This window comes from Patella vulgata, chromosome 3, assembly GCF_932274485.2.
Source record: "Patella vulgata chromosome 3, xgPatVulg1.2, whole genome shotgun sequence".
NCBI lineage: Eukaryota > Metazoa > Mollusca > Gastropoda > Patellidae > Patella > Patella vulgata.
In genome coordinates this window covers 15,095,197-15,122,854 of record NC_065881.2, presented here as the reverse complement: position 1 = coordinate 15,122,854, position 27,658 = coordinate 15,095,197, and the positions used below count along the sequence as shown (strand labels likewise).

At 36.6% G+C, this 27,658-nt stretch overlaps 1 protein-coding gene across 5 annotated transcripts in view; it reads right to left on the bottom strand.

Annotated features, from left to right (window-relative positions):
* Nucleotides 1-27,658, bottom strand: part of LOC126816141 (protein suppressor of hairy wing) — a 44,931-nt gene that overhangs the window by 4,932 nt on the left and 12,341 nt on the right. For 2 of the 5 annotated variants that reach the window (XM_056099488.1, XM_056099489.1), the window contains exons 2-5: nt 26,211-27,267; nt 7,500-7,649; nt 2,179-2,415; nt 215-1,412 (exon numbers count right to left, since the gene is read on the bottom strand). In XM_056099488.1, the coding sequence (XP_055955463.1) occupies nt 215-1,412; nt 2,179-2,415; nt 7,500-7,649; nt 26,211-26,382 (1,757 nt within the window). In that variant the 5' untranslated portion in view covers nt 26,383-27,267. Of the gene's footprint in view, nt 1-214; nt 1,413-2,178; nt 2,416-2,891; nt 3,368-4,746; nt 5,940-7,499; nt 7,650-10,565; nt 10,773-11,791; nt 13,418-19,041; nt 21,088-26,210; nt 27,268-27,658 lie in introns of those variants that run through there. The other 3 variants (XM_050542351.2, XM_050542381.2, XM_050542382.2) reach the window with 3 other exon arrangements.

Below are 27,658 nucleotides of genomic sequence, written 5' to 3'. Positions count from 1 at the left end.
ATACCAGATTTCTACGCCAGATAGTCCGACAGACTGGGGTATATAAGCAGCAAGCCGTGTGTCAGACAAAGAAAAACAGATTTTAAAGAGAACACAAAAGGTATTGTTTAGAGATTATTAGTTAGCACACATTCAAAACTGGGACTTCAGGTATTACATTATAACCATGAAAAACTTGCTTATTCTAAAAATTTAAAAAATGAAAAATTCTGACCGCTCTGTCAATTGTTTCTCTGTTGGCGACAGCAGATCACAGTTGGTACTTGTTGTATCAGGCCGACTGATGAAATCTGATATCAGCATTCTCGACACGTCCTCAGATCTTGTTGTATTGAACATGATTAAATGACTCAACGTAATTGATGCCAAATCTTTGAAATCATTCTTTGGGTTATATGTCTGGACAACTAAGTACATCATTTCGTGAACATATTTCTGTAACTTTACGATATCTTGTGTAATTGATAAAATTTCCATCTTGTTTTGTTTTTCTGTTGCTCTGGTTTTGCGAACAATAGATGATAACTTTTGAGAATATTCCTTGTCATACAGTCGCAAAAAATCTGTTACATCCTTCTCGGCACTTTTATCCTGGTCACGAATCGCAACACCTAAATAAATCTGCCCACACCTTTTCAGTAAATAGCCGATTCTTGAAACTAACGAAGGAATTCCGTGAAGTCCAGTGGACAACTCATGCACTGCTTCAATCACCTGATCGAACATACTAGGCTTCAAAATTTCTGTCATACACATTGTTCCATTTCTGTTATTTTGTCTTAAGGCATTGACCAATTTCGCTATTTCTCTTATCTTGACTTGGACGTAAGCCAGACTTTCTTTACTGTTTTTTTTATAAAGTTCAACTCCAAGATGGCGGATTATTTTGTCCTGTTTGATTATCATTCCAATTTCATCATCTTTCATATCTAAGAACAAATCATCGCTCCAGTCAGAATTTTCACACACAGCGACAAGTGTCTTGCCAACACGCAATGCACCACCCTTGTGATCCAAAGAGTTATCCTTTGATTCACAGACTTTAGAGTGCCGCCATAATAAAGAGGCAACAAAAAATCCTTTACAATGAACACAGGGGGCATAGTCAGAGACAGCGGAAACTTGTCTCCTCTTGGGGCGTTTTGCTACCAGTAATTCCCCTTTTCCATTTTCTAATACTCCAATGTTGTGTTGATAATTTCCAAGGTGTTTTAGTTTTTTAGCTTCTTCAAGTCGCTTGCTTGAGCCTTTCGGAAAGCTTAACAATTTCTGAACTTCTATTTCTTTGCTATGCTTTCTTGTCAAATGTCTGACAAACTTGGCTTGCTGCTTTCCACAGAATAAACAGCAATTCTTCCTGTTCCATTTTCTACCTTCCTTATTGTTTAACGAAGTCGACACAAAAGATTTTTCTGAAAATATAATAATCATTTGGTTTGTTTATTTTGAATATAAACATTTACGAAATAAAATAATATCTTTAACCTATTTCAATCTTTTTTTTTACTTTGAACAAATTTTGTTGTCACGGTTCACATTACTGACATGAAATGAAATGGGGTTTAACACCCTATCTCTTCTGCTCCTACTAGGCTATGAAGATGGACATATGCCATGTATTGTGGTATTTCAAATTTCAATTATCAACGGTTCTTTTACACATACACGAGACCTGGGGTTTTTTTTTCGTCCAATCCAAACAACTATAAATTGTCCCTTCCAGGCCCTCCATCCTGCATCACTGACAAGGGGGAATAACTCACATTACTGAATTTATACAAGTTCATGAACACACTCTAGCCCCAATTAAATTAGTGTACAAGACATGTCATTTGTTTTTACAAGATTTGTTTTTACAAGAAATGTGAGATTTGTTTTTACAAGAGATGGGAGATGAGATTTGTTTTTACAAGAGATGAGATTTGTTTTTACAAGAGATGTGAGATGGGATTTGTTTTTACAAGAAATGGGATTTGCTTTTAAAAGAGGGGAGATTTGTTTTTACAAGCGATGGGATTTGTTTTTACAAAAGATGTAATTCATTCTTACAAGATTTGTAATTTCTTTAAGGAATGGAATTTGTTTTGTCAAGAGATAGAATTCGATTGTTTATACAAGAGATGCAATTGTTTTTACAAGAGATGCAATTGTTTTTACAAGAGATTCAATTGTTTTTACCATTTTTCGGGACAGCTTGTCTCTTAGCTCTTTTATTAGTTACCCCTGCTTCCATAGTAATGGTTCTTTTACCAACAACTTTATCATCATTATCAGCATCATCATCATTATCATCACCATCATCATTATCATCATCACCACCATCATCATGGCCACCACCACCATCACCCTCACCAGATTCAGCAACTGTCTTGTCTTCTGTTTCACCAGATTCACCAATCAAATCTTGTATATCACCTGCAAAACAAACATCACATGATACAGAGATAGAAATGGGGTTTACCATCCACTAGAAACACAACCTTGATATACCATATATTTACATTATTTGCGTACGAGGGGCGGCCATTTTGTCCAGCGGGTTTTGGTTCAATTTTTACAAAATTCAAACGTTTTTTTTTAAATCAGATAAAAATTGTGACCTCTAGAGAAACCACAAGCTAAAAACACGATTTTGCATACAATGAAGTGCCATAATTCAGGAAGTTACGATCTTATACATGCCAAAATTGAAAAAAAAACAAGATTGTTTGGAGATAACCCTAATATTGCAAGTTTCGTCAAAATCGGATAAGAATTATGGACGGACAGACAGAGGCGATGACAATATATACGTCCACATGAAAATGTGGGCGTATAAAAACAAGTAAAATATAATCGTATATGAAGTAAAATACTGACATTTGTGTCAAATTATTGAATGATATACTAACCATCAATATCTATCTCATCCAGATTTTTTCCTGATAACTTATGGATCTTTCCAGTATCTACAGCATACAGAAGCTTGGCAACTTTGGCCAACTCTACGTCGTAGTGCCTCAGCCTATCAAACTTCTGTTGGATACTTCTATCACATCCCAAGTACACTACCAACCAGTCCATTTCATTTTCATTCATGATTAAAATCTGAGAGACTTTTGCAATAAACCTTCGTAATAATGTATTCTTTATAGTTTCTGGTGCCTTCAAGTCAGCTGTATCTACTGTTGAAGATAAGGCATCATGTCCATTAATGTTATCGGTGCTGTTTTCAGATATCGGAAATACAAAATTATTCTCTGGATTTATCTCAGCGTTTTTTCTATTATCGGCATCAACAAGTAAATTGATGGCTTTGACGGCATCTGGTGGTACTAAAACTGGAAGGCCTCGTCCCCGTTTTCTATGGATGTCGACAAGACATAACCTGCAAATAAAAAATGATAAATAATGGGGTTTAACATCCTACTGTTCTGCTCTGACTGGGCCGAGATGGGCTTACACCATACAGTGTACTATTAGTGAAATTTTGCCCGAACAACAGCACTACAACCTACTCTTACATGGAATTCCAACGTCTGGGGTTGTTTTATGTGTACTGGACTTTGGTTTTCCGACATATCCGAATGACTATGCAATGTATGTTGTCCCTTGCCAGGCCCTCATCTGCATCCTGCACCAATGTCAATGGGGGACCTTACCAGATTGAAAACACGAACTCCAGGTTAGCGAGCCAACATCTTAATTATTGGCTCTGAGCAGAGAAATAGGTTGCCAGGCAACAAAAACTACACACACAGTAACTAAGTTGTACTTTTGTCAATAATGAAAACATGTATATATACCACACACTAAAATCTGAGTATGAGAAACAACCCATTAAGTAATTTTCAAAGTGATCAAGGACCACAACTCTGGCAGTAATTATCAAAAATCATTGAAAATCAAAAGGCTTCTTCCTCCCATGACCTTTAGACACTGTATAATGTGAATTCAATTGGATATTAACTTCCACAACGACGGTGGTGGTGGGGGGGGGCTACAACAATTTACAACCACATTTAAGTGTTTTGTTTGCATTACAATATGTCCAATGAAATTCTGATGATAGTCTTCAAAATAAACCATTTTATTTATTTCTGCAGTTGTGTAAATTTTAAGCATAAAGAGGCCTTATAACAGGGCTTTCTCGTATCTTTTGAGTTTTTAAGGTAAAATTCTAATTTTACGGCACGTAAATTGACTAATTTAGGAAAATCTTGTAGAATGTAGTGAACACACAGAGAACTAGAGAAAGATGAAAGTGAGTAAATTCGAGGATGATATTAATTAAAGACTACAGTATGGGTAAGAAAGGGCTCCTAGATCATGAGGCCCTAGGCACTGACAGACAGACAAGGGATCTGAGAAGATATCTTATGGAACTCTTGTAATATTCAAAGTCAAAGTCCAAAATCTTGAGGTGAAAAATTTCATAAAAGAAGCCTGTAAACTTTGTTATAATAAAATAATTTATTTCATTTAATTTAAAACTGTAGCTTATACTCAATGGGATTCAAATGGAAAAAAAAAGCCCATCCTCACTTATACCAGATTTCTACGCCAGATAGTACGGCAGACTGGGGTATATAAGCAGCAAGGACCGTGTGTCGGACAAAGAAAAACAGATTTTAAAGAGAACACAAAAGGTATTGTTTAGAGATTATTAGTTAGCGGACATTCCAAAGTGAGACTTCGGGCATTTTTACATTATAACCATGAACAACTTGCTTATTCTAAAATTTTAAAAAATGAAAAAATTCTGACCTCTCTGTCAATTTTTTCTCTGTTGGCGACATCAGATCACAGTTGGTACTTGTTGTATCAGGCCGACTGATGAAATCTGATATCAGCATTCTCGACACGTCCTCAGATCTTGTTGTATTGAACATGATTAAATGACTCAATGTAATTGTTGCCAAATCTTTGAAATCATTCTTTGGGTTATATGTCTGGATGACTAAGTACATCATTTCGTGAACATATTTCTGTAACTTTATGATATCTTGTGTAATTGATAAAATTTCCATCTTGTTTTGTTTTTCTGTTGCTCTGGTTTTGCAAACAATAGATGATAACTTTTGAGAATATTCCTTGTCATACAGTTGCAAAAAATCTGTTACATCCTTCTCAACACTTTTATCCTGGTCACAAATGGCAACACCTAAATAAATCTGTCCACACTTTTTCAATAAATAACCTATTCTTGAAACTAACGAAGGAATTCCATGAAGTCCAGTGGACAACTCATGCACTACTTCAATTACTTGATCGAACATACTGGGCTTCAAAATGTCCTTCATACACATAATTCTATTTCTGTTATTTTGTCTTAAGGCGTGGACCAATTTCGCTATTTCTCTTATATTGACTTGGACGTAGGCCAGACTTTCTTTACCATTTTTTTTATAAAGTTCAACTCCAAGATGGCGGATTATTTTGTCCTGTTTGATTATCATTCCAATTTCATCATCTTTCATATCTAAGAACAAATCATCGCTCCAGTCAGAATTTTCACACACAGCGACAAGTGTCTTGCCAACACGCAATGCACCACCCTTGTGATCCAAAGAGTTATCCTTTGATTCACAGACTTTAGAGTGCCGCCATAATAAAGAGGCAACAAAAAATCCTTTACAATGAACACAGGGGGCATAGTCGGAGACAGCGGAAACTTGTCTCCTCTTGGGGCGTTTTGCTACCAGTAATTCCCCTTTTCCATTTTCTAATACTCCAATGTTGTGTTGATAATTTCCAAGGTGTTTTAGTTTTTTAGCTTCTTCAAGTCGCTTGCTTGAGCCTTTCGGAAAGCTTAACAATTTCTGAACTTCTATTTCTTTGCTATGCTTTCTTGTCAGATGTCTGACAAACTTGGCTTGCTGCTTTCCACAGAATAAACAGCAATTCTTCCTGTTCCATTTTCTACCTTCCTTATTGTTTAACGAAGTCGACACAAAAGATTTTTCTGAAAATATAATAATCATTTGGTTTGTTTATTTTGAATATAAACATTTACGAAATAAAATAATATCTTTAACCTATTTCAATCTTTTTTTTTTACTTTTTACAAATTTTGCTGTCACGGTTCACATTACTGAAATGAAATGAAATGGGGTTTAACATCCTACCCCTTCTGCTCCTATTGGGCTATGAAAACGGGCATATGCCATGTATTGTGGTATTTCAAATTCCAACTATCAAGGGTTCTTTTACGCATACACAAGACCTCAGGGTTTTTTTCGTCCAATCCAAACAACTATAAATTGTCCCTTCCAGGCCCTCCATCCTGCATCACTGACAAGGGGGAACAACTCACATTACTGAATTTATACAAGATCATGTACTCACTCTACTCCCAATTAAATTAAAGTACAAGACATGTCATTTGTTTTTACAAGATTTGTTTTTACAAGAAATGTGAGATTTGTTTTTACAAGAAAAGTGAGATTTGTTTTTACAAGAAATGTGAGATTTGTTTTTACAAGAGATGGGCTTTGTTTTTACAAGAGATGTGAGATGAGATTTGTTTTTACAAGAGATGGTATTTGTTTTTACAAGAGATGAGATTTGTTTTTACAAGAGATGGGATTTGTTTTTACAAGAGATGAGATTTGTTTCTACAAGTATTTAAGAAATTAAATACTTGTAAATTGGACACTCATTATCAAAATTGAATGGTCAGCTTTAAACTGGACAAAAGTACAAATTAAACGTTTTATGGTGATTTTAATCAGTTTTTACAAAGATTTGATATTAAACGAATGTGAAAGAAATTAGTGCTAGATACACAAGATTAAACAATACCTGGGTTACAGTGTAATGAGTCAAGTAACGCGGTTACAATTCCCCGCTTGCAAGTGACAAGGAGTAGGTACACTGTCCAACCTTGTGGGTTTTCTCAAGTATGTTTTGTAGTTATACTAATAATTCTGAAGTTGGCATAAAATTAAACATTGGCGAAAACACCCGAGGTCTTCAACCTTAGAAAAGAAGAGTGTATTGGTTAAATTTTGATCTAAACAAAAATACCCAAAACCTAAACGCCGAGGCTGAACAAGGAAGTTTGGGAATCAATTAACGATAAAAAAGAGAGTTATCTCCCTGTCTGTCAAATGTCTGCAATTGATAACAGTATTTCAGGTGAATGCTGATGCTGTATGAAGCATAAGAGCATGTGTGAGCACACAATCCCAAAATTTATATTGTTAATGGGGTCCCAGAAATTATGGGCTGGGTGGCTAGAGTCTGATATGCGAGGGGATATGTTTGACATTGGTTGAACAATAGGGTTATGGAGTAATGAAGATTAAAATTTGTCAGTAGCATTGTAAATCGCAGCTTACATTTTCATTTGCTGCTACTACTAGTAGAACGAGTTATATCGTTAATGGGGTCCCAGAAATTATGGGCTGGGTGGCTAGAGTCTGATGAGCCATGGGATGTTTGACATTCGTTGAGCAATATGGTTATGAAGTAAAAAAGACCAAAATTTGTCAGAAGCATTGCAAATCACAGCTTACCTTTTCGTTTGTTGCTAGTACTGGTAAAACGAGTTACTCGGGTATGACTTACAGCATCAGTCATCAAAACATCATCATCATCATCATCGGCATCCTCATCATCATCATCATCATCATCATCAACTAACATATTACAAGATTTCTTTACACCTGTATACCGTGAAAATTGTCTAAAATCACCCAATATCATCTAATATGTACGTGTGTCCAGTTTAAACATACATTATGCAAGAGCTAAATCTGCCTATTGCAGGTCTTTCTATAGGCCTGAAATGTTATCTAAATTATTAATAAGACATTAATTAACTTATCCAGGCCATAATCAACTCTCGATGGCATCGCTAGGTTCGATTTCCTGTTCGACTTCCATTCATAATTTAATCATGAAATGGATATGTTTTTTATCCTACCGACTTTAGTAATAATGATCGAGGCTAGGTCCAGAATTCAATCTCCAAAATCTTGGTTCAGAGTGGACCAATTTGACTGAATTTTTCAGCAAATTCCCTTTACATCATCTAGTTTTAAACTATTATAGTGAGAACTGCCAGCTCTTTATCTAATCACCCATAATGTATCTTTAAAGCTGACCGTCTAATTCTAATAACGAGCGTCCATTTTCCTGTTATCACAATAATTTATATCGATATTTGGTAATATATCATTCTTTATACAACAGTGTCATCTTTAATTTAAATTTTGTGTCAAAATGACAATCAAAATGTTATTTCCAAGCAAGCCATTTCGTGTAATCATGTCCCTTGGTTACAACTTCCAAAGAATCCAAACCTGTCTGGGAATCACCTTTTCAAGGGCAGATTTCAGCTTTACTCCAAGACAGTTTTTCTTATGCTGCATTACTTACATTTAGAGATTTTCTATTGTGGTGGCAGAGCAGAGGGCCTGGCACAGAACTTGACCACCCCAACAACCCTAACTAGGACTCCTTAAACCACTCAATCCACCCTAACTAGAACTCCTTAGACCATCCAAACTACCCTAACTAGAACTCCTTAGACCACCCAAACTACCCTAACTAGGAATCCTTTATACCACCCAAACTACCCTAACTAGGACTTCCTAGACCATCGGAGGATTGGATGACCAAATGGTTAGTGTGTGCGCGTTGTATCATAAGGTCTGTCATTGAGTCAACTGATGTGGTTATGATTCCCCAGTTGTACGTCACAAGGCGTAGGGTTGCCTGTCCAACCACTTGGATTTTTTCTGGTTTCCTCCCATTGCTAAAGACCCTTATGTGCAAGCGAATAATTGAAATAAAATCGAACCATATGTTAGGCCCAAAATGAACTAGTTTGTCCAGTGGACGTTAAACCCATTTCTCTTTCTCTCCTAACACAATAAATAAATTAAATTTTCTGATTTTCTGTGTTCATAGTTTTTGAACAAAATATCCTGCTAAAAGATAATATGTAAAACCAGTAGCTGCTAGGCAGGATACACCCACATTTTTCAAATTTGAATGAAGCCTGTGTCACTACAGACCCGGGAAAGTACAGCGCAGTGGACGCTTACGGCTAGCCCCCGGATCCATTCACTTTTGTTTGAATTGTCTGTCTGTTTGTGTTTTCCTGAGTATGATGTCTTGTCCGTGTATTTGTTTTTGTGTAAATTTTGTGTGGTGCAGTCTCCTTGCAGTTACTAATAGAGAACAAGCTAAAAACGCGATTTTTTGTACAATCAGGGGCAATAATCCAGAGAGTTATGGTCTGAAATGCGCAAATATCAAATGGGACGGAGATCTTTGGGATAAAGATATGATCAAAATCGGATAAAAATTGTGACCTCTAGAGGGTCCACAACCTTCGTATTACATACTTTTACACAATTTGTGTACAAATTGCCATTTTGTTGGGCAGTTTCATTTCAATTTTCAACCTTCATTATGGTGGAATGGTGATATATTTAAACGTTTTTCAAAATCAGAAAAAAAAATTCTAGAGAATCCGCAAGCTAAAAATGCGATTTTTGAACAATCAGGGCCCATAATCCAGGAAGTTATGTTCAGATATGCACGAATATTGAAAAGAACCCAGATCTTCGGGTTATCAAAATCGGGTGAAAATTGTGACCTCTAGAGTGTCCACAAGCTAAAAACGTGATATTTCATACAATCAGGGGCCATAATCCATGAAGTTATGGTCCGATACATGCCAATATCGAAAGGAACCGATATATTTGGGAGATAGACCTATATTTCAAATCTGACAAAAATTGTGACCTGTATAGAATGTCCACAAACAAATTGTGAACGGACGGACAAGGGCGACCAACAATACACGTCCACATGAAAATGTGGGCGTATTAAAAAAAGTCATGAACTGAAAGACTTAAACCTCATTTCGCGCTCTCTCTCTCTCTCCCTTAGACCACCCAAACTAGAGCTACTTAGACCACCCCAACAAGGACTCCTTAGTAGACCACCCTAACCAGGACTCCTTTCTTAGTAGACCACCCAAACCAGAGTAGACCACCCCAACCAGTACTCCTTAGAACACTCAAACCCCCCTAACTAGATCTCCTTATTTTAGACCATCCAAACCTCCCTGACTAAACTTCCTTATATTAGGCCACTCAAATCACCCTAACTAGGGTGTCCCCTGCGATATTACTTCGGTGAAAGTGGATGTTAAATAAAGCTATTTCACACACACACCCTAACTCTGACTGCTTAGACTACCCTAACTAGAGCTCTTTATACTAGATCACCCTAAATAGGACTACACAGACCACCCCAACCACCATAACCAGGACTTCTTAAACCACCCCAACCATCCTAACCAGGACTCCTTAGACCACCCCAAACATATCCAACAGTTGTGCAAAGAAAATAGTCCTTTAATGCGGAAACCTATTACAATTGAATTAGACCTGACTTTTCTGCGGTGGAAATGCAGACAGATACAGGTACATAGAAAGTGGACCTTGTTCTCTCTCTCCCCCTCCATTTATCATTCTTCTGATCCATCGTTAACGCTCCCCCATCCCCCGTTCTCTTAATGATCTGTTACGATCCTGAATAAGGTCAAAAAATTAAAAGATGTAAGTTTTAGGTTTTATTTTTATTGCGTCTTATTTTTTGTACATCGGCATTCATTTTATTTCTTATTTTGTCGTAGGTCATTTTTTTTAAAACTGGATTCCTGTTTTTGAGGGACATAATTTCTTCTTTCTTTAGCATTTTTCCGCTTAAGTGGACAAGTTTCAAAAAGACTTCATTGTATGCCTCTCGCTTTTCTTTGTTCCAAACATCTGAAATGGTAAAAAGAAATGACATGAAATGGGATTTAGCGTTGTACTGTTCTGGTCCAATTTGGCTAATTAAGATAGGCATCCACCATGTGCTATGGCTTTATTTTATTACAAACTTCAACTGCCAATGTGTACATGGGGACTCATTTTTGTCCCATCCAAACAACTAGACAGCTGTCAATGCAGGGCCCTCTGTCCCGCACACTGACAAAGGGAAACCACGGCGGAAAATCCAGATGAACTTTCATGGCCAACACCAAGATTGAACCGGCAAACTCCAGCGTCTTACTCACCGAGCAGATTTTATTTTTTACCAACATCGCCTTTAATCAACAAAATGTTTAAAACCCATGCCGGCATCACATGACATGGCTGTTTGGATGCCACGCTGCGATAAAATCTTATAAGTGTCTTACTAGCTCACTGAGTCACAGCTTCTTGTTTGTGGTGTTTAACGTCCCCACTTCCACCCAGGGTGATACTGCAAACGACTTTTGTTTTTGTTTTATATTAATTATCTTAGCGCATGCACAGTACCCACGAGGTTGAGAAGGCGCCCCTATCTTCAAGCCACATACGCTCAGATCAGATATTGAAATCAAGACCGCAAGCCAGAGATGACTGACCAGCTAGAACTCAAAAAGCGACACTCTAGACCATTCCATGCCCCCACTGAGCCAATGCGGCTTACACTAGACAGCAAAATGAGAGAGAGAAATGAAGTTAAATGCCCACTCAATACAAACTAGGTCATTTTGGGACTAACATATGGTTCAATTTTATTTCAATATTCGTTTGCGCATAGTGGTCATTAGCAATGTGAGGATACCAGAGGAACCAGAGAAAACCTACAAGATTGGACCCTACTCCTTGTCATGTACAAGCAGGGATTCACCACTTGACTCAATGACAGACCTTATGATATCACAAGCATGTTAAACCACTAGACCACCCAACCTCCCTATAAGGGTCAGAATATGAGACTCAAAGTTCACCACACAAATATAATCTGTTCTCACCTTCAATAATTTCCTTCTTTGTCTCATCAGTTCGACTGCTACTGGTAAATTTAGATTTTCTTTTTTCCAGTCCTTCGTCATCATCCAAAACTAGAGTTTCACTTGTGGTGCAATCTTTGACAGCTGTAGTTTTTAATACTTCCTTTGTAAATGTGGTGGTGGATGTTCCTTCATACATCCTCTTATGAGAATTACTATCTTTTCTTGCACTACGCTTCCTTTCGATTTCTTTATCCTTGGCTTCACAGGAAACTTTGGTGCGATCTTCAGCAGCCATTGTTTCTAATACTTCCTTAGTAAGTTTGGCAGTGGATGTTCCTTCGGATTTTCTCTTATGGGAATTACTCTTAGCTGTACCACAACTCTTCCCTTTGATATCTTTATCCTTCACTACACAGCGATATCTGTGCTTTGACTGATCACTGATCCACCCATAACAGTTTGGACAAGGCCCAAATTTAGACAAATAAAATATTCCTTTTCCTGATGGTCTTCTTAAAGGAATGATCTCACCCACCTCCGATAGCTTGACTGCCAAGTTATGTTTATGATTACCACGATTGCGTAAAATTTCCAGCTGTTTCCGGCGAACAGAACTTTTTTCGTGGCGTTCTCGAGAACTGTCAGTTTTCTTGGGCTTTAAATTTAAATCGGCAACCTCCTTTTCGTCACTATGCATTCTCTCTATATGATCTATTGGTTTACAAACAAGAATTCCGCAATATAAACAGCTATGCCTGTTACTAAAAACACGATCAGATTTCTTAATTTGTCCACTCTTACCCACTTTCGTCTTTTGGATGCCTCTGAAGTAAGCCAAAGGCACATCTTTAAAGTATATCTTATCATTTGGATTATTGTTTACAGTTTTAAAAACATCATTGTTCATTATTGGGACAACATCACTAGAATCAGAATCAGAATCACTGTCTCGTGAATCATCAAACATTTCCTCAGATATAACAGAGTCATCATCGTCATAATCATCATCATCGTCATCATCATCATCTAGTATTTCTGATTTTAATGAAGAGGACATTTGTTTGTCCCGCAGAATCATGTTATGTCGAGTCAAAGTAGAAATTAGATTTGTGGATTGTGAGAGTGTGAGTGAACCATCATCATCAAATGTCATGGTTTGTGGAGATGGAGGAATTGATTTGATATCTGTAATAATATCTTGTGAACCATCATCGTCATCATCATCTTCATTAAAAATTCTGCGTTGTGATGATGGAGGAATTAGTTTGACATCTGTAATTTTAGTTTGTGAGAGCGGGAGTGAACCATCATCATCTTTATCATCATCATCATCTCTGGTTTGTGAAGATGAAGAAACTTGTTTGATCTCTTTAATAGCTTGTGAGGGTGATATTAGATCATCATCATCATCATCATCAATAATCATCTTGGTGTGGGAAGATATAGGAACTGGCAGTGAATCATCATCCACATTAAATACCCTTATTTGGGATGATGGCAGAATGGGCTTCTGATTAACTTGTGTGGCTAGTAGTAGTTCATTATCATCATCATCATCATCAGTTGTAATTATTTTATTGACATCACTGGTGAATTTCGCTAAAAGATGTCTTAGTCTGTTAAATGTACTTTTCTTCAGGTTTTCTGTAAATAGACAGAAAATTATCACTTAGAGAGGAGGGTCAGGATCCGGCTCCACTTTCTATCACTAAAATATGTCAATTTCCTTTCATATCTTGACTTCTAATATACCTGTCATGTCAATTTTGAAATCATTTCCAAATCCCAGTACTCTAAGGTCTGTTTTCCATGTACACATTTTCATCAACGAAAAAGTTGGTCTAATGCAAATAGAATGCAGAAAAGCTGCAAAAATACATAGGTCTACAGATGCATTATGTAAGATTTAGATAAAGAGCTGGCCGTTCTTGTTATAATAGAATAAATACTTCATTCTGAGCAAAATGAAATGAAATGGGGTTTAACGTCCTACTGTTCTCTTTCGAACTGGGCTAATGAAGACGGGCATACGACATAGAAAGTGCGCTACGAGGGAAATTTTGCCCAAACAGCAGCACTACGGCCTACTCTTTTATTGAATTCCGACTGTCAAGGGATCTTTTCCGTGCACGCCAATGTGTACACAGGACCTCGGTTTTCTGTCCCATACAAACGACTAGACAGCTGTCCTTGTCAGGTCATTCCCATCCTGCACCACTGACAAGAGAGAGAGAGAGAGAGAGAGAAATGGAGTTTAACGTCCACTCGACACAAACTAGGTCATTTCGGGACAAACACATGGTTCAATTTTATTTCAATAAATCGCTTGTGGGTAGGGATCTTTAGCAGTGGGAGGAAACTGGAGGACCTGGAGAAAACCCACGAGGTTGGACAGGTGACCCTACTCCTTGTCACATACAACCGGGAAATCGAAACGTACCACTGACAAGGGGGAAACCACACCAAATATTCTGAACAAAGTTATTATTGTAAGAGGAAGTAGTATACATTGTTTATTATCATACATATGTAGCAACGGTACCGAGCAAATCTTGATTATCCATTTTAATAATCTTACAGTCAATCTAATTCATTTAAATCTCTGCCATCCGACGGTAGAGAGTTGATTATGGTCATGTGAATACTTGAACATGTCTATATAATATTTGAAGCCAAATGAAAGACAGATTTAGTTTTTACATAATGTATTTTTAATGTGACATTGCGAAATCTTGTGACCGAAAACATTGTGATCAAGGGCCATATTTCTGGATTTCTGGCTTCTTTGTCTCATGACTTTAAACATGGTCAACTTTAGCCTTTAAGAATGTCCATAAGCAGTTGTGGATGACAGACTGACATATAGGGCTGATGACAATATATAACATTTCAATGTGAACAATTTGGACGTACATGTATATAAACAAAAATACAAAAATTTCACTCTGGATGCCGTTCAAAGATGAATAGATACTATCACGTGATGACATTCAACCAGCAATACTATATACCGGAAAACAACCGGAAAACACCATTTTGTACTGAATACCTGAAAACACCGGAAAAACACTAAATACCGGAAAACACTCTAAATACCGGAAAACACTCTAAATAGGTAACCCGGAGCCTGGTCCTCTGTGTGCGGTTTTGGACCAAGTGAGCGCCGATGAAGGAGGGTCAAGGTCATTATGATGTTCGTTTTACAAATAGCCCCCCCACAAAAAAAAAATTCGAATTTTGCCGAAAAATTGGTTTTAAAAAAAAACATTCCGTAGAAAATAATTTTACAGAGAAAAATACTGGAAAAAATGGAATTTTTTTTTGAGAGAAATTTGGGAGAAGAAATTGTTAAAAAAAAAACTGAAAAGAAATTTTCCTTTGACCGTAGGCGATCGCTCGCTTGTATGTTAATGAACTTATTTCATCAGCGCTCACCTGGTCCAAAACGACACGCGAGGACCAAACTCCGGGTTACTAAATAGCTACCGGAAAACTTAGAAGAGTAAACTGTGCCCGAGATTTTTTTAGAGAGTGCTCCGCGCCACGCCGCGCTGCGCCGCACCACGCCGCGCCACGCCGCTCCGGGAGGGATCATCATCAGGGTGGGACGGGGGTGGAATTGTCCAGTCACGTGACGAACATAGATCTTCCGTTCCTCAACCCATATTATTTCCACAGTCATTGTCATTAATCACAAATTACGGGATGATATACGAAAATGCAGGTTTACTTTGAAATAGTGCAAATGATACTTTTCCATCTACAATCTTCAGATCAAAGGATGCAAGTTCTTACACAGTGCAGCATAATTTGTGCAACAGAAGACATCTCGAATATCGATTGTCGGAAAAAACATTTTCTCTGGGACATTTTTTTCCGAATACGCATTCGTTGTAAGTCTTCAGCCACCAGGAAGTGGTTAACATAGTAATGTTTTACTACGATAGTAGTACATAAAACAAATTGGTTGCCTGAGGTTCTCGGGGGGAAAGTAGCCTCATCGGCTAGAGTCCTCTATTCCACAAGCAAAAACAACAATTGCTTCCTTGAAAATTTATCGATCAACCCTTTTCACAGACGTCCAGCTTACCACTTCCCGTCAATGCAGTAAGATAGAATATGTTGTTTTCTCATGGACAATTGGGCGAAAGTTGGGGTTTTCTGAAGGAAAACTGGTCAACAAGTTGGGGAAAAAAGCTCGAAAAGTAATCCAGAAAAAAATCCTGTGTGCAGCCCTCGGAATATGATGGAATATGTTGAATATTATTATGGTTCAAGTGATTATATTTGACCCTGGAATGAAAGTAAGCTCAGAAACAAGCAGATTTTTTGCCCTTCCAACGAGATGGCTAGCTCTTGGAAAGGATAGACACTTTTCAGATTACAGCCTGTCCGAGAATTGTGTGGCATCCATTTCGTTTGGTGATTAGGACACGTAGCGGTTAAACCTGGAACTTCAACTCGAACTATTCAGAGATTTATTAACTCGCTTTTGATGATACTTGCTGTTTTATGATGCGATTTTTTGTTACCTAGGGAGGAGTTGGCCTAGTCGTGCCTTCCACTAATTAGTACCACCCTGATGCCAGCGTTACTGGTAAGAATCAGGAGACCGGCGTAACCGGCATATAATGGGGCAGTGTTTAATCTACTGAAATACTGAAATCTACTGAAATTTACTGAAAACTAAAATTAAAATACAAAATAAAATATGGTCAATGATGGAGGTAGACTGATTGCGTCTTTTAAAACATTCAAAACATAATAGGGATCAACAAAATTTTGGAGAAAAAAAATCAGATTTTTTTTTGGGGGGGGGGGGGGGCTATTTGTAAAACGAACATCGTAATGACCTTGACCTTCCTTCATCGGCGCCCACTTGGTCCAAAACCGCACACAGAGGACCAGGCTCCGGGTTAACTATTTAGGGTGTTTTCCGGTATTTAGGATGTTTTCCGGTATTTAGTGTTTTTCCGGTGTTTTCCGGTATTCAGTATAAAATGGTGTTTTCCGTTTGTTTTCCAGTGTTTTTTGGTTGTTTTCCGGTATATAGTATGACCCCATTCAACATAAATTCATCTTATCATATTCAAAATAAACTCAATCCAATCTGAACCTACATGGATGGAAAATATCAATATTTTCACCAGAGTATCTCATACTGTTCAATAGTGTTTCTCAGATTTGTCATTAGTGTTTCTTAAAATTTTCAATAGCTTTTCTTAAATTTTTCACTAACGTTCCTTAAATCTTTAACTAGTGGTTCTCAAATTTCTTTGGCATTTCTCCAATTTTTCACCATTGTTTCCAAAGTTTTCACTAGAGTATCTCAAATTTTTCACCAGGATTTCTCAGAGTTTCACTTGGGTTTAACAGAGTTTTGGATTGGATTTCTCAGATTTTTCACTAGGTTTCACCGAACAAAGTATTATAATAAAGGAATGGTGAAACGAAAAGTGAAAAAAACAAGTATCCGACCTTGACAGTGACAGAATATATTGGAATGACACAATGTAACCCCATTATATTGATGTGGAACTAGCAGAATCAAATCGCTCGAAAGGATAAAATGGAACCCAAAATCATTTCGTTTCATAGTTGGCCTGCTAAAGGAATTATTTAAAATAAATGCTCTACTTCTAAAAGACGCTGTGTAGTGAGAAGGGAATTTTCCACACAATTCATTACATACATGTAACATAAACACAAAAGCAAAAGACAATAGCCAGTCAGAAACTCGCCAAAATTATAAGTTAGAGGTAAACAGTAAAACAATAACACAACAAATATTTTATTTTATTTTATTATACAGGTTCTATAAAGTAAGTCATACAAATTTAATTCATAACCCGCTGACTGACATTGACATTTAATAGTTGAACTCGACAATTCTCTGAGATTTTTCTTTTTTTTTTTTTACAAAAATTATACGCAAATCAGGATTCGCAGCGTAAGCTCTTGCAAGAATCCTTGCGTGAATTAGATTTGAAGATTCGCAGTGACCGCCCTAGACTCTTAAAACCTTTAGCCAAATTTTTAGCCAATTCAAAATTTTATTAGCCAATTCAGAAAGTTTTAGCCAAATATTTTATATCATTTTTATTCATATGTTTGTTAATTAAAAATGAAAATAAATGTGTGTGTGTGTTTGTTGTATTTTACGTCCGCTTCCACCGAGGTGATATCGCGGACAAAATAAATGTTTAATATGTACTTTTATTTTATGATCAGTAGTGGAATATCGCGTTTTATCAGTGAAATAAAAGTGTTATTCCACTGGCTAGTTGTTTTTACCTAAAATGATTGTAAAATCATAAAATAAATAGAACATTTGTCGTTTTGTCGTGAATAACATATTTTATTTCATCTCTAAGCAAGAAAACGTTTATGTTTTCACTCATGCTACGCATTCGTGAAAATATAAGTTTTCTTGCTTCTCGATGAAATAAAATATGTTATTCACTCTAAAACGACAAATATCCTCTATATATAGTACACAAGAATATTATTTTATCTCCTTGTTCATGCAAAAGTTCACATTATTGAGAGAATGAATGCAGATAACAAAAAAATGTTTATAGGACGTACTTCACAGTCACATGATTTAATTTACTTCATCGTCATAACAGAAAAGACACGACGATTCTTTTTAAGACACCGCTGATTTGAAATTTATGTCTGGTCCATCCATTTTTATAAGCATGAGGTCATTGAGGGTCAGCTAGACGGTCTCGGTTAAAGGTCTAATTTTTGTCCACATGTTGATGAAGCCAACGAAGGACTTGCGTCCGAGATGACACGCTCACTCACGGAAGTAGATTCTGGACTAACAGTAGTCGTAGGAAGGAAAAAGGAATCTATCCTTATTTTGGGTTTACTAGTATTAGTTGTCATTAATGTGCGTTTTATTTATTTGCTGCGTAAGTAAAGAAAACTTGTAGTGAAGCGAATGTAAACAACGCAGTGCCACACAAAAGGGGCGTAACTGTGTTTTATAGTCTCCAGACTCGATCTTTCGGTCGTTTTAATGCGTAATATTGTAACATTGACTGATTTGCGACTTGTAAGATTGAGACTAGAGTAATTAATGTACTAAAAATAGACACTCCATCGAGTCGATCGAAAGAAGCGTTTAACGAGACGATTTCAAGTTTAATATTAGCAGATTTACGAAATAACACTCTCTAAAATTCATTCGCCAAATTTTTCGCCAGTATCATCACTTTATTCGCCAATAAAAATAATTGTCGCCATTGGCGAATGTCTAGGGCGGTCACTGGATTCGCATGAATTTCTAGCTCTGAAGAATTAAACTGTGTGTTTTACAGCAATCAATCTACAGATTTGTTTCTAACTGGGCGGTGCCCATTTTAATTGTACACGATCATTGTGCTTGATAGTGATACCAGGATGTTGAAATATTAAAACCACTACCTTAATTGTTTCCCAAAGCGGTACATATAATCAAATGAAAAAAAAAAACCACACTTTCCACCAAATGGTGAAGATCTTCAATGTGCCCCATTAAGTTTAAGCATTATGAAGTAATATCAACCGATCACTTTATTTTACAAAGTTTATGAAAATTTATTTTTTTACCGACCCGTGAATATCTTCCATGTGGCCCTTTAAATTTAAACAGTGTGAAGGAATTTCAACGGACCACTTCAGTTCACAAAGATTATGAAAATTTTGTGTTTGTTCCACTTTGTCCATGTCACCGTTTTCTAATGCGTTGGCCATGACTATCATGGCACACTTTTTGAGGGTATGACCAATCTTTAAGGCAAGAGATGGCGTAGCGAACTGGTTCGTGTCCGATTTAAATCCTGCCACATTCCGTAGTGCCGTAACCACTTTACTCAAATTTTGGGGATTTATGTAATCTTCGAGACACGCTTTTTGGTTATCGTCGTTCTCTCGTAAAAAATATAACAGTCTGCCGATCTCTCGTAATTTGGATCGGATATAATTAAACTGATTTACGTCGTATCCAGCACCAAGATATTCTCTTTTAGCCAATTCGATAATAATGTTGTCATTTTTAACAATTTGTGAAATCTCGTCTGGTTTCATAGGTGCAAGCAAGTCATTTAAAGCCTCGGACACTCCTGCAAGGGCCGGTTTTAATAATTGACTATCGCGATAAACACGTTTCCTTATTTTGTGGCTTTCAGTTGATTCATTTGGATCATCATCTTCGAGCTTCCTCTTTGATGAAGTTTTAAAAAAACACTTATGTTTCCACAATTCCTTGCGCATGTAGTAACCATAGCAATGGACACACGGACAATAATCATTTGGATTGACTTTCGTCATATTACTCGGTCTATAGGCCACAATCAAACAACCCTCATTTTTTCTCAACACTTCACAGTTATGTTTATGATTACCTAAATTCCTAATTTTGCTTAATAAGTTTGTTTTCTGATGGGGGTCCATTGTCTGGATTATTTTCCGCACCTCAGATTCCGTGGTGTGTATCTTATACAGGTGTCTCGGTAGTTTTGACTGAGGTTTCCGGCAATAATAGCAGTACTGTCGTTTATCCCATTTTCGACCGTCTGTATTGTTTGTTGCGAAAACTGTTATATGAGTGTTTTTTGCGACACGGCTGCCTTGAGGTATATTCGAGGTAAAGGTAGACACTTCTGTGGGGGACACTGAAAACGAACGTGGTTCAACCGATTCATCACTCCCTACATGTAATTCTTCTGAAACTGATACCAGATTAACTAAATTGTACATAGAGTCTTCTGTAATCAGTTCAAATTTAATCAATTCAAGTTCTGATTCATTTGTTATCGGTTCTAGTGCAACAGATTCAGGCTCTGATTCATTTCTAATCTGTTCTGATTCATTTGTAATTGGTTCTAGCTTAATCGATCCAGACGCTGATTCATTTGTAATCAGTTCTAGTTTAACCGATTCAGATGTTGGTTCATTAACAGATTTAATCACTGATCGTTCTACAATTGGTTCAACCAAATTTTCTTCTGAAGTAACACTGAGGAGGTCAAACCCTTCTACTTTATATTGTACCCTCAAATCATCCGCTTCAACTTGGGAATCGTCTGATTTTGACATATTCAAGTTAGAATATGAATCTTCCACAGAGCTTGCCGGTCGGACCTGATCACAAATAAGCCACTTTAGGATTTTGTCATTGGAATAACATACGTGAAATTTGTTTTTGTCTTTACTCATTTCTAATATGGTTGCTGAATACCAATTTCCATCAGGTGGCCAGAGTGCATCAATTCTGTCTCCTTCTTGAAAATCAACTTGAATTGTTTCGTCAGCAGTTTTCAACTCTACGAAAATAAATAAATAAAAATAAAGACACATCTTTTTGTGAAGGTAAATTATTTGTGTAAAGATAATGTAAATGATATGAAAAGTAAATGAAAGTAATGAAAGTAAATGAAAGTAATGAAAGTAAATGAAAGTAAAGCAAATGAAAGTAAATGAAAGCAAATGAAAGTAAATGAAAGCAAATGAAATGGGGTTTTACCCCAATTTTCAATCCTAAATTTTTTGCACTAAGACACGCATTCGTCATGAAGAGTGCTATGAGGGACATTTTGCCTGGAAGGCATTGGCCTACTCTTATTTACTACTCACTGAGCCACTGTGGCCCCTATTGGTATAAAAAGGTATGTTATTGGAATCAAGGTATTTGTCTGCGATATCACTGTGGGTGGAAGTGGGTGGAAGCGGGCACCGCGGCAAACCCAACTTAAACTCAACTCTGTCAAGGATTAAGTTATTGGCAATTGGCAAACAAAGCTTTTGACCAGGTTCCAAGAAAAATCTTTATGTCTAAATGTACGTGGCTATGGCACACCAACATTCCAATAAAGTTTTCATTACAAATGAAATGGGGTTTAACGTCCTACTGTTCTGGACCGACTGGGATAATGAAGACGGGCATATGCATAACAGTGCTATTGGGGCATTTTTGTCTCGACTACGGCACTAAGGCCTATTCTTATATCAAATTCAAAATGTCAAGGGTTCCATTTCCTGCACGCCAATGTGTACACAGGACCTCGTTTTGTGTCCCATTTTCACGACTAAACATTGTCCCAATGCCAGTCCTGCACCCCTGACAAGGGAAACCACAACAGAAAATTCCAACAAACTTTCTCGATCATCACAAGGATTGTACACAGCACCTCCCAGTTAGCGAGCCAACGTTTTACTCACCGTGCCAAAATGGGTATTACAAATTAAATGAAATTTACTATAACTATACGATGAGGGAGATGGGATGTTCGAGTGGATGGTCTGTCATTGAGCAGGGACAGTACACAGATTTATATTATAATGAACGCTTTTAGTGGAATTTTATGATTATTTTATGTTTTTATCAAATTTTCTGATATTTTTATGTTTTTGTCACTTTTCATGACTTTTTGTGTTTTAATTGAACATTATGATTTTTTTTTATATAACTGCACTGACATTAAAGATACATTATGGGAGATAAGATAAAGAGATGTCAGTTCTCGCTATAATAGTTAAACACTAGATAGTGTAAAGGTAATTTGCTGAAAATTTCAGTCAAATTGATCCACTATGATTAAATCATTAATATAAACAGCATAGTCTCAATTATCCACTGTTTTGATTTAATTATCAATGGCCGTTAAGCGGCATATAGGAATCTAATCCAGCCAACATCGAAGGTTAGCCTTGACATCGAGAGTTTATTATGGTCTGGATAAGTTAATTAATGTCTAATTGATAATTTAGATAACATTTCAGGCCTAAAGAAAGACTTGTAATAAGCAGATTTTGCTCTTGCATAATGCATGTTTAAATAAGTTATCTCAGCCAGTGTTATGCAGATAAGAAGGTGACCGGAAGGTCCCATCCCCATCGGTAGCACAGGTCGTATTAATGGTTAATGGTTGCAGTCATCTTCTCCTATGTTCATATACCCACAAAACATTGACTTAACACTTTCAAATAGAAAATGAAAGAGAGCAGCAAGCACAGGGTCATAAAATGCCTGGATGGTTTTGTTATTCACATCCGGATTTATCAGTACAGAAATTTAATAATTGGAGTAGCAATTTATGGTTAATTTTATATTTTGACAATATTTTCGTTTTATTTTATGATAATTTTATTGATCTGATTAAAACACAGATCCTATTTCGTTTTGTCTGTTATAGTCTGTAAAATTTCGTTTTACTTTTCTTTACTACACTAGGATCTGGAAGAGTTGTTATATTACCGGTGTTTTAGTTGAAGTGAGGGATAAGCCAACGAAACAGTCTGTTACAGCGTCTTCTTGGCATGCCATGCTCAGAACTGTGGGTTAACCACTAGAAATGTCAAATCTGATTGATAAATCAATATCTGATGTCATAGGGTCAAAAGTCGCTCGTACGCCCCCTGACACGACATTCAAGTACCGGTACAACTTGTCAGATCTATATGTAGTGTAGGCCATCGAAAGTATAAAAGAACGAAACGAAATATAAATCTGTACTTTAATCAGATTGTAGTTTTATGAAAAATAGTGAAATTTTATATTTTTTAAGATATTTTTCGATTTTATGATAACTTTATGAGAAAACATTTTATGAACAACATTTTAATATTGTACAGTCCCTGCATTGAGTCAACTGGTGCAGTTTACGAGGAGTAAGGTCAACCACATGGGTTTTCTCAAGGTCTTCATCTCATGTTTCCTTCCACTGCTGAAGACCACTAAACGCAAACAAATTTTAAAAGTAAAATTGAACCATATGTTAGTCTCGAAATGACTTAGTTTGTGTTGAGTGGATGTTAAGCCCCATTTCTCTCTCAATATAACCATATTTTTCTCATGTCTACTGCCTTGTGCAAGGATTCATAAAATCATTATACAGGATAATGAGGATATACATGTAGTGCAAAAGCATTTTGTAACAAAATTACATTGTAATTCACAAATTAGAGCGAAGGGATTTTGAAATTCAAATCAGAATGCGGTACAAAAACTACATGTACAAATGAAATGGGATTTAACATCCTATTGTTCTGCTCCGACTGGGCTAATAAAGACAGGCATGTGCACAATGTTCTATGAGGGATATCTTGCCTGGACAGCCGCATTAAAACCAATTCTTATATCAAATTCCAACTGCCAGGGGATCTTTTACGTGCATGCCAATGTGTACACAGGACCTCGTTTTTTGTACCATCCGAACAAAAAGACACTGTGGGTCCAGCCTGTCCTACCAGAACAATAGACAAAACATTTTTCTTGGAACCTGGACATCAGAAAACAATATGATAAAGATGAAAATAAAATACCAACCTCTTACACAGGCGTTCTGGTAGTCGACTAAGATACTATCGTGATAGCGGATTAAACTGAAGACACATGTCCTTGATTAATCAGAAAAAGTGTGCGCGACCTTGATACAGCTTTAACATAAAATTTTCGTTCCATCTTTCAGCAATAATTAGGTTCTTTATTTTTGTTTGATCGTTATGAAAGTGCTGAGACTTTTATAATCTGAATCATTTATTTTTCATAAAATCATTACAGGATTAAGTGCATATGGATTTTGTAATAAAATTAATACAAGAATTAGAGTGAAGGGATTTTGAAATACAAATCAGCCTGCCGTACAAAAACTACAAATGAAATGAAATGGGTTTAACGTCCTATTGTTCTGCTCCGAGTTGGCTGATGAAGAAGGGCATATGTCATACAGTGTGCTATGAGAGGAAATTTTGCCCGGACAGCAGCACTACGGTCTACTCTTAATACAGAATTCCAACTGTCAAGGGATCTTTTACATTTACATGTACATGTAAGCCAATGTGTACATATATACATGTACATCAGAACGACTAGGCAGCTGTCCTTGTCAGGCCCTTCATCCCTGCACCATTGACAAGGGGAAATCATGCTGACAAATCCTGATGAACTTTCTCGGCCAACATGAGGAGCGAACCTGCAACCTCCAGGCTAGGGAGCCAGCGTCTTACTCACTTAGCCAACGTAGCCCCATCCTGGTTCATCAAGGCTATCAATCAATCAATCAATCAATCAATCAATCAAGATTCTGTTTAAGATGCATTATTGTAAGATTTAGATAAAAATCTGAAAGTTCTCGCTATAATAATAGTTCAAAAATAACAACGATGGCCTCTACTACATGAAATTCTGACCGGTTTTAGCGGTAGGTCGCGTCAGGGGTCATACATGTACGAGCGTCTTTTGACCCTATGACGTAAGAAATTTGATTAACAAATCAGCGTTGATGTTCCTAGTTAGATACCCACAGTTCCATGTACTGCACGCCAAGAACTCACCATAACAGATCATTTCATTGGATAATCCCTTACATCAACCAAAAGGCAAGGTAAAAAACACCTCTTCCTGATCCTAGTGTAGTGAAGTAAAACGAAATTTTGAACTAAAGAAACGAAACGAAATAGGATGCTTTAATCAGATTTCATTACTTCATTCCGGGGGAATGTTTGAAGAATAGCATAGCCTCGATTTTTTACTGCTACTGTAGTTACGATAATAAACAAAGTCTGAAGTCTTGATCATCCATTTTTAATTTAAATGAACATCGTGTTTCAATCCAATCAATCCAATGACCTAGAGATTTGATCATGGGCTTTTCATGTGAATAAATGTCTAATTTATATAACATTGAGTCCAACAGTCAGATCTGCAATAAGTCGATTTAGCTCTTACATACGCATCTTTAAAGGACAATAATGGTGTCAGTCATTATAAAATATGTGATAGAGCTCATTAAATACATCCCAAATATAATTTTAACACAGAGATCATTGCTACGGGAGATGTGTAACAAGCACGTGAAGAAACGGGAAGTGATGTCAAACATGACAAACACGAGTTGTCTTCCTATATAACTGACTGAAGTAACGAGCGATAACAGACAAACGAATTGGCTGTCAGTAGATAAAAGATAACGAACAAATTAGAAAAAGTCTGTGCATTACCATGCTTTTATTAAGAACAGAATGAATAAAAACAGGGGAATGCACGGGATTTTTCTATTTTCTCGTGTCCCTTATCTAGTGACAGCCAATTCTATTTTTGAATTGTGAGATACCCTCTCACCGTCCCATATAATAACTTTTCAACTTCAACGGAATTATCAGTGAAATGAAATTCAATCGTTTGTCTGTTACCGCTCATTACTTCAGTCAGTTATATAGAAGGACAACTCGTGTTTGTCATGTTTGGCGTCACTTTCCGTTTCTTCACGTGCTTGTTACATGTAGTCTCCCGTAGCAATGATCTCTGTGTTAAAATCATATTTGGAATGTATTTAACCAGTTCTATCACATATGTAATAATGACTCACACCAATATTGTCCTTTAAGCTAGAAAAGAAAAATGGACAGGCTCTGAAATTGTTTAAAATATTTTACAGATTTTGTTTACCTTTGTGTATTTTGATGTGTTTTTGTAGTCCAGCATTTGTAGAAAAAGACTGACTACAAACATCACATTCATAAACTTTTTCTCTCGTATGACTTCTGGTGTGTTTCAAAAGTTTATCAGTGTCAAGGAAGGATTTACTACAAACATCACATTTTTTTAGTCGTTGTTTCATGTGACTTTGTATATGTTTGAGCAGGTTATCATTATCACAGAATGATTTACTACAAACATCACATTTATATGGTTTATCTTTGACATGAATTCTGGTGTGTTCTATCAGATTTCTGCTTTCACGGAATGATTTACTACAAACATCACATTTATATGGCTTATCTTTGACATGAATTCTGGTGTGTTTTATCAGATTTCTGCTTTCCCGGAAAGTTTTATCGCACACACCACATTTAAAAAGTTTCTCCCGGATGTGACTAGTTGTGTGTTTTATCAAATTATCACTTTTCCAGAACGATTTCTCACAAATACTGCATTTATAAAGTTTTTCTCTAGAACTATTTACGCCATTTTTCTTCAGACTACCATTGATTGAAGTTGATGTACTACTTTTTAATGTCTGTTCTCCATTATTAACAGATATTGTTGATTGGCTTTTATCATTTGAATTTGGCTGATTAATTATGGACACATGTTTGTTATTTGAATGTGCCTGATTACATTGAGACACATGTTTGTCCAAGTCACAATATTGGGTGAAATTTTTTTTACAAAGTGAACACTGATATAAAATACTCGCTTTGACCAAGGATTCTTCTGGTTTAACATGTAATTTACAATGCTCTTCTAAGTCTGTATTTTGCCGGAAACGTTTTTCACAATGTCTACACTGATAGTAAACAGACTTCTCTTCGTTGACGTGTGTTTTACAATGTTTCTCCAAGTCAGCGTAGATTTCGTATTTTTCATCACACAGCTTACACTGAAAATAATTGTCAAGTTTCTCTTGTTTCACATGTATTTTGTTGTGGGCTACGAACTGACTGTAGTTTTGAAACACCTTGTTACATACAGTACACTGATGAGAAGCTCTTTTAACTCTCAACTGAAATAAAAAACATAGGAAATGAAATAAAATGGGGTTTAACGTCCTACTCCAAACTGGGTTAATGAAGACGGGCATAGGCCATACAGTGTGCTATGAGGGAAATTTTGCCCGGACAGCGGCACTCTTATATCGAATTCCAACTGTCAATGGATCTTTTACGTGCAAAATTTACCTATGTATGTACGTGTAGTACACTGCATACAGGTAAAACAATTTTTGTCTAGTTTCCAATTTTTTGATGGTATATATGGTTTGGAAACAATTTCCAGAATTTACAGTCCATTTCTTATAACATTTGCAATAATGAACTCTCCTAAAGACCACCAGATTTCAAGTCAATATATATCTTTTTAAATTTTTAATTCTGAAAATTTGACAGAAACATGTG